This window comes from Rhodnius prolixus, unplaced genomic scaffold (genome assembly GCF_049639745.1).
Source record: "Rhodnius prolixus isolate KJV_2025 unplaced genomic scaffold, Rpr scaffold_4, whole genome shotgun sequence".
Taxonomy (NCBI): Eukaryota; Metazoa; Arthropoda; class Insecta; order Hemiptera; family Reduviidae; genus Rhodnius; species Rhodnius prolixus.
The window spans coordinates 43,135,301-43,148,889 of record NW_027411614.1 but is presented as its reverse complement, the minus strand read 5'-3'; the positions used below and the strand labels follow the sequence as shown (position 1 = coordinate 43,148,889).

The 13,589-nt window shown below is 34.7% G+C and overlaps 1 protein-coding gene across 4 annotated transcripts in view; it reads left to right on the top strand.

Moving 5' to 3' along the window:
- Positions 1-13,589, top strand: part of peb (zinc finger protein pebbled) — a 166,281-nt gene that overhangs the window by 145,291 nt on the left and 7,401 nt on the right. For all 4 annotated transcript variants that reach the window (XM_074131009.1, XM_074131011.1, XM_074131010.1 and 1 more), the window contains 7 exons: positions 2,771-2,830; positions 4,457-4,533; positions 9,423-9,880; positions 10,115-10,614; positions 10,745-10,880; positions 11,847-11,938; positions 12,629-12,953. In XM_074131009.1, coding sequence (XP_073987110.1) covers positions 2,779-2,830; positions 4,457-4,533; positions 9,423-9,880; positions 10,115-10,614; positions 10,745-10,880; positions 11,847-11,938; positions 12,629-12,953 — 1,640 coding nt within the window. In that variant the 5' untranslated portion in view covers positions 2,771-2,778. The remainder of the gene's footprint in view (positions 1-2,770; positions 2,831-4,456; positions 4,534-9,422; positions 9,881-10,114; positions 10,615-10,744; positions 10,881-11,846; positions 11,939-12,628; positions 12,954-13,589) is intronic.

Sequence of the window (13,589 nt, the reverse complement as noted above, 5' to 3'; positions counted from 1 at the left end):
ATGTTACATCTGACTGATTGTGTTTGTGTGTGTATGGGAAGTGTAATAATGTGTACAAGAGGAGGGTGGTTAGTAGATACGATGATATCGGTACGGGCTAGATCGATAGTCTAGTCTACCATCACCACGGCTGCCTCAATCTCCCAGTGTGGGCCAGGTGTTATTGTTGTGTTTGGTTGGAACAACACAACCCTGTTGTTATGTAGAGGTGATTTTTCAATTCAATGATTATACTGCAGCAGTAAAAACCCTCCTTTTTAGATCCTGGCCGATCTGGCCGACAGCATGCGGTGGCAGTGTTGTACTTGGTGCACCAAATGAATTTACTAGGGGTGGATTTCCACCTCTGCCGTTAGTCTTGTAATATCCATTAAGAAAGTTAATATTGTTATTGTAGGCGATGGGTTACTGCCCTTTCCCCTTACAATCCCCCAACTAGACCAATTGATTTTGTAACCATCGAGAGTGTGACTTTGCGAATCTTATTCTATCAGATTATGTTCACTTCTCTTTTAATTCCTCTCAAGGTGAGAATGATGAAGTTCTCAAGATGAAGCACAGAAAAGTTGAAAGGAAATAAAAAGACAGAGGAAGACAAACGGGATAAAGGTCGTTCTTTCCAAGAATATCTCGGGAGACCTTTCCTCCATTAGTGGGTCTAAAAGGTCAGGATGTTAACTTCACCCCTCGCTGGTGCAGCTTCCCTACACAGTATAAGACCTATGGCTAAAATCAATGAGATTAATTCTTTAGTTGGTAAGATAGTTCTTCGTTGAAAATAATACAGACCTACTTAGCTCTACCCTATGGGTGCCAAATTTTCTGAGCATGATTTTCCTTTCTTGTTAACATTCTTCGCGGTCTCCTAGTTTTACACAATTAAACTTGTGTCTAGGGTACTAATACTTGGCAATGGGGAAAGGACATATTAGAGTAAGTGATGCTTTTTTTAAATAATATTTATTAACTGAAAAATACCCACAGAAAGATAGAAGATTGAATTTTATCAATAATATTTTAGTCTGCGTGGTCACTTCACCAATCGCTCATAGTTTTGCGATATCCTAACGAAGATAGTGATGGAGAAACTTCGGTGTACTAGATTTAGTTAAGATAACAGAGTGTAGATCCAAAACAATAGTAAATATATTCTCTACACCAGTTTTCTCCTTTCGGTGTGATTGACCAAAAATCGTTTCGCAATCAACTTGTAGGCAATTGCTGCTCTAATTAATCGACGGAAAATGCTCCAGATCTGCGGAGATCTTTGTTGGGTATAAGTAGATGTGGCTGGGTTTCTACCATTTTTATACTCCAATAAACTAACAGGTCTTCCAAAAAAGATGTGTAAGGCTCTGATTTAGAACGAGAAAGATTCCCTCTGGGGTCGAGTTTCTTAAGTTTGTCATTTTTTCTTCTGACTGTTGAAAAAGTAATGTGGATTTAACTCCACATTTTGAGGCTATCAGTCCTCCTTATCCTTATCAGTCTCTTAGGACAGATATTTTGAAACAAGTGGGACATTAGGTTTATAGGCACTTTTTAACGGTATCAAAGCAAGAGCCTAGTCGATTTTGCCATATAATTGCCAGATTTTGTTCCTGAATTTTACTAATTTCGATTTGTTTTGCTGCACTATTCTTATTTCTGATTCATATCTTTTCAGTCAGTTGCTGTACAAGTTAGATGTTAAGGACCATTTATCGGTTATTCTGGGATCTGCTCTTACAATGTTTGAACATCTTCCTCAATTATCCCTATCCCACAGCCATATGTCCTAGCTAGAAGTTGACCCGTAAGAAGGCAGTAAGTACTTCGGGATCCTTTCATATTAAAGTGATTCCCATTTCTTTTTACTTCTCTTTTCCGTAATATATTTAGCCATGGCTTCCTGTGCCTTTCCAGCTACGTCCCAGGTTACTCAGGCTGTTCCTCCTTTTACCGCAGCTCTCAACTCATTCTTCTTAAAGAAAAATAATAATAACTTTTCACCAATATCATTGTTTTTAGCTGCATCTTAAAACAATTTTTAAAAAAAGATGTTGGTACTTTTTCTATTTGTTTGCACGATTGTACTAGTACAATATCTTTTGTAAACCCATTTCCAATTTTATATCCAGCAAATTGAGGCGTTAAATGCCCTACTGTGATTCGTTTGTTTATTCGAAGTAATGCCCAGTCTAAATAGCATTGTGAAGCATTCTAAAAATACACAGGCTATTAAATTTTTTGTTGGCTATTTATATATAGTTTTCTATTTTATAAAGAATATAGCGTTTAATAAATCAATATTTGGTTTAATAATAATTCATTCAATAATGGAGGAATTTTCAATCAACTTTCAGAGAGAATTTGAGGTCGTAAATATATTTTAATAAATTCTGGAGTGTCCAGTGTTTGTGCGGCTACCATTCATCAGTTCGTTTACATTTCCAAATATGAGTTTAAGCAAATCTTCTTAGTACAAACATAAAACAACGATCTAGAGTAAGATAGGGTTAGCCACTTCATCTAGTATCCAAGTATCTGTTAAGGAGACCAACTAAATAAAACAATATTTAATTAAAAAAAAATTATATATATATCAACTGTAGATATAGGATTACTTAGCAACCAAGTCTCTCATCCATTTTAAGGACTGCATTCACTACCTTATTGTATAGAAGGTTATTGGGAATATAGATTCTATGTATGGATTCAAATTCAATAATTATAGCTCTTATAGTTCCTAATTGTCTGATCAAAGCTAATAATTATTTAATGATTGCAGATGAAAAGATGCAGGAATCAAGCAGCGAGCCACCTTCCTCTCCGTTCCACCATCCCCAAGGTAAGAGCTTTGAATACTGTTATTATTTCTCATATTTAGTTATAAGTTTAATCACAAAAATAAGCATAGACACCTTAGGACCAAGGTACTGACAATCTCATAAAGAAATTTACGTAACAAAAAGGTCACACTATGTGAAAAAACAAAATTATGACAGTGTTGACAAAAATCGTTATAAAAAAAAAATCCTCTTGTACGAATTATCGTATGTTTTTACAGTTCAGAGAGACGGGGGACCGCGTACTGCCAACTGAATCAGTTAGAATTATTAATTACAATAGTTGGGCCATCTTTTTTTTAATTGCATGAAATTAATCATTATTAGCTATTAATATTCTTATAATAGAATAATACTGTAATTAGATTTCGCTTAATGTAATTTCATTTATTCATTTAGAAAAATTTTTCGTTTTCTTTGACGAACGAGATCTTATTTTCAACACTGTTTTTCTAGCTTTTGCGGGTAATTTACTATTTTTATTTTCCAGGCCTGTGGACATTACAGTGGGCAAAAGGTGGCTTTTCTGTCTGTAATTTGAATTTATGTACGTGAGCTAAGTATAAAATGTAAGAGCTGTTGTTTGTGCTTTTGCTGATAAGCTTGAGTTCGCTAGTAGATACTCGTAAGCCCAAATAGTTGAACATCTCAGCTACCTTTATAGGTCATTTGGTCTCAATGGTATGACCCACTCACTGTAAACTTCTACTTGTTTTAAAATAATGTAGTCGCAGTAAAACTCGACGAGAGAGAGAATAGTAACATTTTAGGTCAAACCTAAAACCTAGAATCTAGGACCTCCTGAAGAAGAAGAGCTTCATTCAGACCCAAAAGTTTCTCATTGGAGTGTCTTTTGCTGGTCCAGAAGAAGTCTCCTTGATAGTCCTGACTTCTTGTCCCGCTTTAAGTAATTTCTCCCTCATCTATGAAGTGGAAGTACGACTGTCTTCAAAGACTTTTTGTTTTGTTTTGTATTTATATTTTTCTTAAAAGTACTTTTTCTAATTCTTTTCAAAATCTTGTATAATTATTTTTGTTTACAGAATCCAAAGATTTTTCTTACAACTTCTTTTTTTATTAAATAAAGTACGCATTGGGGTTACTAGGAGAGCTGAAAAATTAGGAGTGTATGTCAGTAAAACGTCCGATCTTTAAAGAAACTTTTCTCGTATAGTCCTGATAAAAACTGCAATTGGAAAAACTGTGGAACACAAAGAAAAATGGGGAAGTTTTGATTGGTATCCATGGTGATGCCTGCGTAATTTTTTATCGAGGTGACTTCACCTGTGGGTGGACAAGGGGTCCGGTGACAGGTGCTCCTTCACTCTGCTATATCTGTATATAAGTGTATACGTATGTATTTGTGTTTACGTGCGCCGAAAGCTGTTAGTAGCTTGGTTACGGGAAGTTGTATGTGCTGGTGAGTTGCGTTGCTAGGCAACATGATGCGCCAAACACTCTCTAACAGTCCCGCCAACCTGTCTACTTTGCCTCGTCTCCTCAATTCTTCTTACTTCGATCTTCCTTCTTCTTTTTTTTTTTTATCAAACACACACACACACACACACACATGCACACCAGGTATAGCCAATTGATCTTTTATTTTCTTCCTCTGTTAACTGTTACAGACCTTTCGTCCAGAAGTATGCATAGCGATGGCCTGAACAGTTCCGATGATGAAGCCATGGAAATCTGTTCGGAGGAGGTAATTTTATTGTTATTTTATTTTTTTGTTATGATTTTATCATTTTGTGTTTGTCTCTGAGTGTGTATTGTCTCCGCGCTGGTATGCATAAGCTCAAGTTGGTTGCTTTAAAGTGGATAAAATAAATAACAAGTGAAGTGAAATGGCTGTTACAGAACCCAAAGTCAATAGATAGGATAAGAAAATAAACTTATCCAATTTTGAATGCTTGAATTCAATTAAACAAAAATTAACTTAACATTGAATATTACACTCTTAGTTTTGGTTATTACAGTAACAATAACAACCGTAACAACAATAATAATGAACAGGCGGCTAACTGGGGTCCAACAACACTAACATACAAAACAATGAAGGGAAAGGGGGTAGGTAATAAAAAATCGCCCCGACCTAACCTTAATTCACCCCTATCTGGCTGGCCTAGAGAAACAGGTCCCAGGGTCACCTAGATCTACTATTATTACCATGTGATTTATACAGGAAGTGTATGTAAATACTACCGGAAGTTTAAATTCAAGTACTACTTGTACCATTCGTGTTCCTGGCAGAACCTGTACACTGTACCTTTTTAGCCCCAGTCAAGTGTACCGCTGAGGGGATCAAGAGGCTATAAATTTGTCGGCTATTATTTGGCCTCTTTTATTCCATGTTACATCTTAAGATTTATGCCACAGCTGGTTGTATATGTCTGGTATGGGACTAACATCTAAATGATTGTTTTTTTTTCTCTCTATCTTAGTAAGAGAAAATATGATGGTGCAGATTTTGCTAATTTTAGTTTCCGCCGGAAATAACACACTAACAGACGGACAAACACGCTACAATTTGCAAAAACGGTTATTTCCGGTAAATCTCCACAATCCCAGTACCTCAAGAGGAATAACACAAAAAAAAAAATCTAAAGAGTATACCCAAGATTTAATTTTATAAAGCCGCTTTAGTGGCTTTGTGACATCAATACTATGAGGGCTGCTGTCACGCTACAAGTGTGGTTGGTCTGTGGCAGCCCATATACACACTCGGAATGATGTATAATTTCCACGCCAAACCTCCCTCCAGAGAGAGAGAAGATTAGCTGGCTGGCGCCATAGAACTCCTCTCAGCCCGTTTTCATCGGCCAGTTGTTCGCCGAGAATCACTTCATCCCAGATTAGGCTTACGTCATCAGATATTTCGTCAATACCTTCTTCTGCCTATAAGAGGCAATGTTGCGTTCGTTTCAGATTGAATATCTTATCAAGTTGAAAATAATAGCTAAACAAATATTTCACTTCTATTGGTAGACGTGGAAGTTCCTGGTCCGCAAGCCAGCCAATGAGACTTATTGTACCGTCTCCTAAAGGTCTAATAGCTGCAGCCTCAAAATTCGTGCTAAATCCATGACTCCTTTTTTCTCAACATGCCACAAATATCTCATATTGTAACCAAATGAATAATTTTCAGTTAATATCTAAATTGGACAATCGATAACATAAATCGAACCAATCAAAAGACAAGGCATAATGGTTTCTAACGAGTTTTCTGTTAATTGCAATTATATCTCATGAGTACGCTTTTTTTTCTGCTTTTTTAGATAAACTTAACAAAAAAAAAAAAAATGGCATTGTCCATTTTAATGATGCAATTAACGTGGTTAGTCAACAATAATCGGGAACTATTTAAAAACAGTCAATTTTTTAGAAAGCAATGTCCCTACTCAGAGCAATTAATTTGCATAAAAGTAAAATATATTCTACTTTTTAGTTTCTCTTTGCTAAATTTCATTAAATTGCGCCTCCTTTGCAATATTAATAAAAATAATAAGTTTGCCAAAATTCCGAGTTTAAAGAAGCTAGAACGGAAGTGCTTTTGAACATTTTTATTTGCATTCGTGTAGATAGTGACCATCGTTTTGGTTTTTAGATTACTTGGAAAAAGTCGGTTCTTTTAGTAGTCGTTTTACCCAGTTTGCAAAATTATTCAAGCAATCAACTAACAACTAACATTAGTAAAGAGTGCAAGTTTGAAAAAAAAATATTGTTAATCAGTGAATGTGAGAGAATGTGAATGTGTATTGAAGGCTCATACCAAGATTTTGGTGGTTTATTCTTTCTTTGCTAACGTCATACAAAAAGGGGCAAGTAGGACAAGACCTTCTCTAAGGGCTTGCTGACTCTCAGAGGTATCTAAACTAGAAATACTTAATAACATGAAGGATTGAAAATGTTGTAAGTCCAAAGTATAGATTCTATCCGTTCTATTGGAACGCTGACCGGTTACGGATTTTCAATCATTATCAGAGGTTGATAAATCCGTTTGTTGCAAAGAATAGAAACAGAAGAGTAATGCGGGACGATATAAAGTAAGTGAAGTCGAAATCTCTACACCAAAAATTAATCTACCTGATGGATCAAAACTCGATACCGGTTAGGGATAAACATGCGGGTCACGACGGATAGACTCAAAGATAGCAAGAAGAATTCTAGGCAAGCCAGGTCTACAGAGTTAGTTGATAGCGTTTAGCATTAAAATAAAAATTGTAGAATTTTGAAATACAAAATCCTGAGCACAAACTTGATTCGATTTTTTTGGAAAAAAAATAAAATATCGTAAATCGTTTCTAGATAAATAGGACATGGATTAATTTTTTAAAGGCTCTCGAGTGTCTACAATCATGTTAACAAACTGCAAATTTTGTTAAAATTCCATGTCTGAAGAAAGTGCGTTTACTAGAATAAGTTTAGATAACAACAGCAGCGGGATTTTTCTCATCCGATTTGTTTGTTTTTTGGCCTGACATTTATTTTAAACTTTGTATTATGGCTAAATTTTACTTTCCATTATGTCTCTAAATGAGCTTGTGATAAGGAGTTTTTACTGCACACGGCAATGAGTCATGGATTTCCTGCTGACGCACCGCAGGTAAGGGGCAAACTGAAATAGTAACGTTTAAAAACTGGTACAGCCATCTGTCGTCGGTTTAAGGAAGTTAATATTTAGTTGTACAATGCTAGTTGGGATAGACTCGTTTGTTTCGTCCGTTATTATTTAAATTTTATTCTAATTTACTTATTAATTACAATTTTTGTTTTGAATGTCAGAGCATTTGTTAAAATAGCCTTTTTTGGTCGATTCATACAAGCAAATTGAATCAATCTAAATTTGAAAACTTCAAGGTATAAATCAACGTGTATATTCCAAATTTAATTTTTGCAAAGTTTATTGCTGTACATAGTTCCAACTTTAATTTACCAATTATTTTTACCAAGCAAATAATTCACTCTTCTCCATGCAAGTAGTGCGAATCGTTGCAAAGCGGTAAGATTTGCAGTTCTGAAAATTATCAAAAAATTATTTAAGAAATCTTTCTGTAGTTTAGTTCGCCAGCATTATTTAGTATTTTGATGATAAAAAAAACAATTGAGACATTAAAATAAGCTTCAGTTTTGATAAGAGAGATTTTGTAAAGCATTCGAAGCAAGCCTTGAGTCAAAATTCAGGTCACACCACTGCCAGTATCCGGCGGAAAGTAAGGAAAAATGGGGTATTAATGCGAACTGCTTGCCTGCAATAACTTGGGAGTTGATCGTTAGTTAAGTGAACTTTGGAAGGGTGAGTACAGCGAGTAGTTTATGACATTTTGTTTTAACCAGGTGATGTTTAACCAGAGTAAAGTGCAAACTAAGATTTACTACGTCGACAAACGTGCATTCTTGAGTTTCTCATAAACCGAGAAATTAGATGATGTAATATTAGATTTCAGTGACCCCCCACAAAACAAAATATGTCTGCGCATCGTAATAATTATTAACGAACTTTTCTGCTTCAAATGAACTCTGTTATAACATAAAAAAAAGCCACAATTAATCGTCTTCAGTTGGTAGCAGTGATATTAAAACGACACTCTGTACCAGACTCTGTACTTCCCCTTGAAATATAGAGGAAGGAAGGTCCTCAAAGACTCCAACATTAAGATCTTCTTAAAGAGATTTTATTGATCGGTATGGTGTACAGATCTACCATCCGAATAATATTAGTGAGAAGTCTCAGATTCTGTAGATTTCAATAACGTGACTTCACCTTTCTTTCTCTATTAATTGGAGCTATATTAACCATCCATTGTTTATTGAAAACCATCTCTTCTAGTAAAATTGATTTTAATGGACTTCTGTATACAAGTTGGAATTCAATTGAATTGTTGATAATCTAGTGTGTGAAGGCGAAGGAGGCTAAGAGTGTCACATTATTCGACAAACTTATCTGAAGAAGAAAAACCACAAAAAGAAACTGTTTTAAGAGTTATTAATTATTCGCTGAACTGACTTCATTAAAACTGTCCGGTAGGACAGTTGTATAAGGGTTGATCGTCAAAAAGTGCACGAAAAAGCGTAACGTTGAAAAACACCCAACTTTGACAATTTTTTTCTCTTTTTCTACTAAAGATAAAATTCCCAAATTTTCTTTAAAATATGGGGCAAATCCTCCTTTATAGCTGTAATTTTTTTGCAACAACCTTACACGAATAAACACTGCCCTGCCATCTAGTGAGAACTAACTGTACTTAGTGTTACCAAAAACGGCCACAGCGCTACTGTGTACTACAGTGTAGTGGCAAAGTACATTCTGAAATTAATTGAGTATTTTTTAAATTTACATCATTAACTATTGAACTATTAATTATTAATAAGTTGTTTAATTAAAATTTGAAATATTTCTCTTTTTATCATGCAAAGTATCTTATCTTATTCTTGAATGAGCTTTGTAATTAAAAATGTACTTAAATGCAGTAAAAAAAAAAAGATAGTTTATTATTTAAGATTAAATGTTTTTATAACAATCTAGCTTCTTTTCTTTTTTTGCTTGTTTTTATCTTTTAAGTAAAACTGAATTTATTATTTCTTTGTTTACAGGAAGACTATAGAGATTCTACTCCTACAAAGATGTCCTTCACCGAGGAAAACAATAACAGTGAAACTTGCTACGACTTAACATCAAAAAAAGAATTCCTGAAATCCTTAGAATTGGAGACTTCACCAAAACAATGTCATCGTGAGTGTTCAAACGGCAATGAGAACAGCAATGCGACCTCACCTATCACAACTCCAACAGGCAGATCCAAAGAGTTAATTTTGAACACACCGCCATCATCCAATCCATCACTGTTGAACATGTCCATGTACGAGGAGGAACAACAAGACTGTTTCGTGGAGGAATTCAAACGAATGAAAGCTATGGGTGAATTCCCTTGTAGATTGTGTCCGGAGAAATTTCCAAATTTAAGAGCCCTGAAAGGCCATAACAGAGTGCATCTGATGATATCTAGTCCTGTGTACGAGTGCAACTTGTGTCCATATGCACATGCTGATAGGTGATTATGGGTTTTATTTTCTTCTATCTTTCTTTTCTACTTCTTCTACATCTTTAGTAGGAGGAAGTATTGATGTCTTTTTAAAATTCGTGAAATGGAATTTTTCCGAGAAATATATACTTTTCTTCAAAACGAAATAAATTGAAATGATTTACTATTATTATTATCACTAACTAGCAATAAATGAAAGTAGGATAAGCTAAAAATATTGACAAGCTTTTTCTTGTTTACCAGATCGACAGTAGTGAAACATATGAAATGTCACAATGGCGAGAGGCCCTACGAATGTTCTGTGTGTAAGTTTGCATTCACCACCAAAGCAAACTGTGAACGTCACTTTAGAAATCGTCACAGAGGACGTCCTCGTGAACATTCGTCGCAGCAGAAAGAGAAATTGTCCGAGATGAGAGCACAGAGTGATTCTCCCACAGATCTGACAACTACACCTCACCACCATCAGCAACATCATCAACCAATGCCACTTATAGTCGATGACAATCCCCTAGACTTATCCATAAAGAAGAAACCTCGCACCAATCAAACACCATCATCAATGGGCGCAATACCTCCGCCATCACTGACACCGCTCTCACTGCATGCACATCCGTCCGTACAGTCAACAGATCCGTCCAGTGTACAGTCTTACCTAGGGGTTGTACCTCCGCCTTATCTTGTAACCCCGCCTGTCTATCCTGACCTGCAGAGAGAGGTTCTCCGGGGGCTACAGCTGTCTGGTTAGTACTAGGTTCAATTTAAATGAAATTTACATTTAAATTTTTAATTTTAGTAATTTTCCTTATTGAAAAAAATATATATACATGAATGAAACTTTAGCTTTTAAAAAACAAATTTTTTTTTGCCCAGGTGGCCGACTAGTTCCTTCAGATCAAGTAAAAATGGTTGTCAAAAATGGTGTACTAGTTGCCAAACAAAAGCAAAGAAGATACAGAACTGAGAGACCTTTTGGTTGTCAGCATTGTCCTGCGAGATTTACTTTGAGGTATGCACTATATGTCACTCTTTCCATACCAAAAATCAGATCATAATATGGGGTGATCCCCAAGATTGTGGAACTATTGTAACACGAAGGCATTGTCTCAGCCCAGCTGTGCAGGGCAGTTGTTGCAACCTTTTTTCTTTCCCTTACCATACTAGTAATAGGCTTATTATGAATAAACAAAATAATATTACTAAAAAATATACCAAAACCTACATGAACTCGATTAAAAGCACTTCTAAGAGAGGGAAGTATGTTTACAATGCCGTTTTAATTATCCACTTGTTCATAGTTTTTTGGTGACTGAATCTTTCAAGGTGAAGAACAATTATTGGAACATATTTTACAATAACAGATTTTAATGTACATTAGTTTGGTTTAAGACGAACATCAACATATAATAGTCAACAAGTATAAGATAAATAATTTTCGTAAATTGTTCGTTTTACACTAAAAGTTAATGTACATTATAATCTGTTACTGTAAAATATATTATACTGCACATCCCTGAAGATGACGCAGCGCATAGGTCGAAAGCTTGACAAAAATATTGTAAACTAATTATGACTGAAATGGGCAATGCTTTTTCTTCCATCTGATATTTATTATTAAAAAAGTAGAAACAGAGCTGGATTTCAAAATTTAAAGTAAATTTCTCAGTTTACTACTTTCATGAATGTTATTTTTTCCAAAAATGATTCTTTAGATATTCTGTAAACTTATGCACTGATCCACAGCTTTTATCTGAGCAATGTTCCTAAGAAAATCTGTTTTAGGAGTTTTGGAACTAGGAAAAGTGTGGTATCATTTCAGTTTATTAAGAATTAAGTAAGTTTTAAATACAGATTGCATAATTTAAAACTTCAATAATTGCAGCACTTGGTAGTTGTGTAATCAGACTAGCCTATTATTTTAATTTTAATTAAATTAAAATTAATTAGATTTTAAAGAATTAATTAAATATTTTAGGTCGAATATGGAACGTCACGTAAAGCAACAACATCCAGAATTGTGGTCTCAACGACAACGTCCTCCTGGTGGTAGAAGATCTAATAGAGGAGGTCAGTATTCTTTTAAATTCCCTCATTTTGTTACTTTTAAGATTTTGTGTGAACACAAAAAATACTTTTAAGATAAATTTTAAAATTTATTTCTAATATTACCCACCTTGATCATTCATGAAGTTTAAAAACAAAGCAAAGTGGTAGGTTTTCTTAGTGACTCCTGTAGCAAGTTTGCTGACAATGGTGATTATTCGAGGGTAGTTATCTATCTGCAAGCTATTATCTTTTCTGGCGTTTTGGATGTGCCTGCCCCAATATTGTTGTTACTTGGAGGACAAAAACATGGACAAAACACTCTCTTCTGTAGCAGAACCTAAATCTGACTTTATTTTCCAAACTAATGATCGTATTAGTTCATTTTTAGAAACAACATTCAGAATCTCTCCTTTTTTCAATCTTACAAATTTTATTAGTGACTTCTAGTCCTAAAAACCTCTTCTTTCGAAATATTAAAATAGTTAAGATTTTGGAATTGCACCTTGGTATGAACCTAACTTAATTTAATTCTAATGAGGCATTTTGTTTTTGTTCGTACTATTATTTGAAAGATTCCTTTTACACGTAATAAATTGGCTTGTTGAGAGGCTCCATGAATTCCGTTTTTCTAAATCAGGCAATAACTTCTGCCTATAATATTTTCATAATTAATTAACTATACCTCTATACGAACTCTATTCTCTTTCACAGGTAGTAATAGCTTAGTCACACCATCTATAGATCCAAGCTCCAGAGAAATACCGATGGACGTGAAAACAGCACTTTATGAACAGATAAAATCTAGAACAAACTGTCAACCACCTCCAGTCACAAGTTCTACGACGGCTACTGTGACTGCAGCAGTGGCGGCCGCCGCAGCAGCATCTCAAGACAAAGATCTAGCATCAGTCAGTCAAATGGTTTTTGCAGCATCCAACGCCACTAGTCTTACAAAATATTTCCTGTCTAGTTCTGTTGATCGAGTCAACGGTCTGGATAATGATCATAGTTCAAACAGTTCTGGATCTGATGAAAGGTAAATATTTTTTTGGGATTGTTTTGTTTTTGTGTTGTTGCTGTTTGTAAAAACAATTTCTGCTATTTTCATAACTTACAACAAAGTAATGCATTGAGCGAGAGGGTGTTTAAATTCTTGTTGGAATCCTTTGTTAAAAATCCTTTTCATGAAAAAAATAATCCTAATTGTCAGAATGTCTTTTCTAGAATACTTCAAATTTTAAATAAAATTTGTGATGAAAAGTAACATACAGAAGCACATAACGAGGAAAGAAAATATCGAAGTGCGGCGCTTGAATAAAAGCAGGCCAAGTCTCTTTGAATCCGTTCTCGGGTACCATATAGTCACGGCGATACGGTGAAAGAAGCGAATAAAAAAAAATCTGAATTTTTATTGAACTCACTTTCTGCATTAATTATAATTTAATTGACCAACAGATTTTTCTCAAATTTGGATTTCCATGTAATGCTCATAATGATAATTGACTCTGTAATATAATTTACTTTGTACTCTAGTAAATCTGTAGTTCAAGTATATTCATAAACTTCAAAAAAATCGCAGTCCCAGTTGATGGATTTCGGCCCAGACCTTAGTAATTTCAATGAAACAGTATCAAAAAAGAGTTCCTTGTTTAGGCTTTCCGTAATTTTTAGT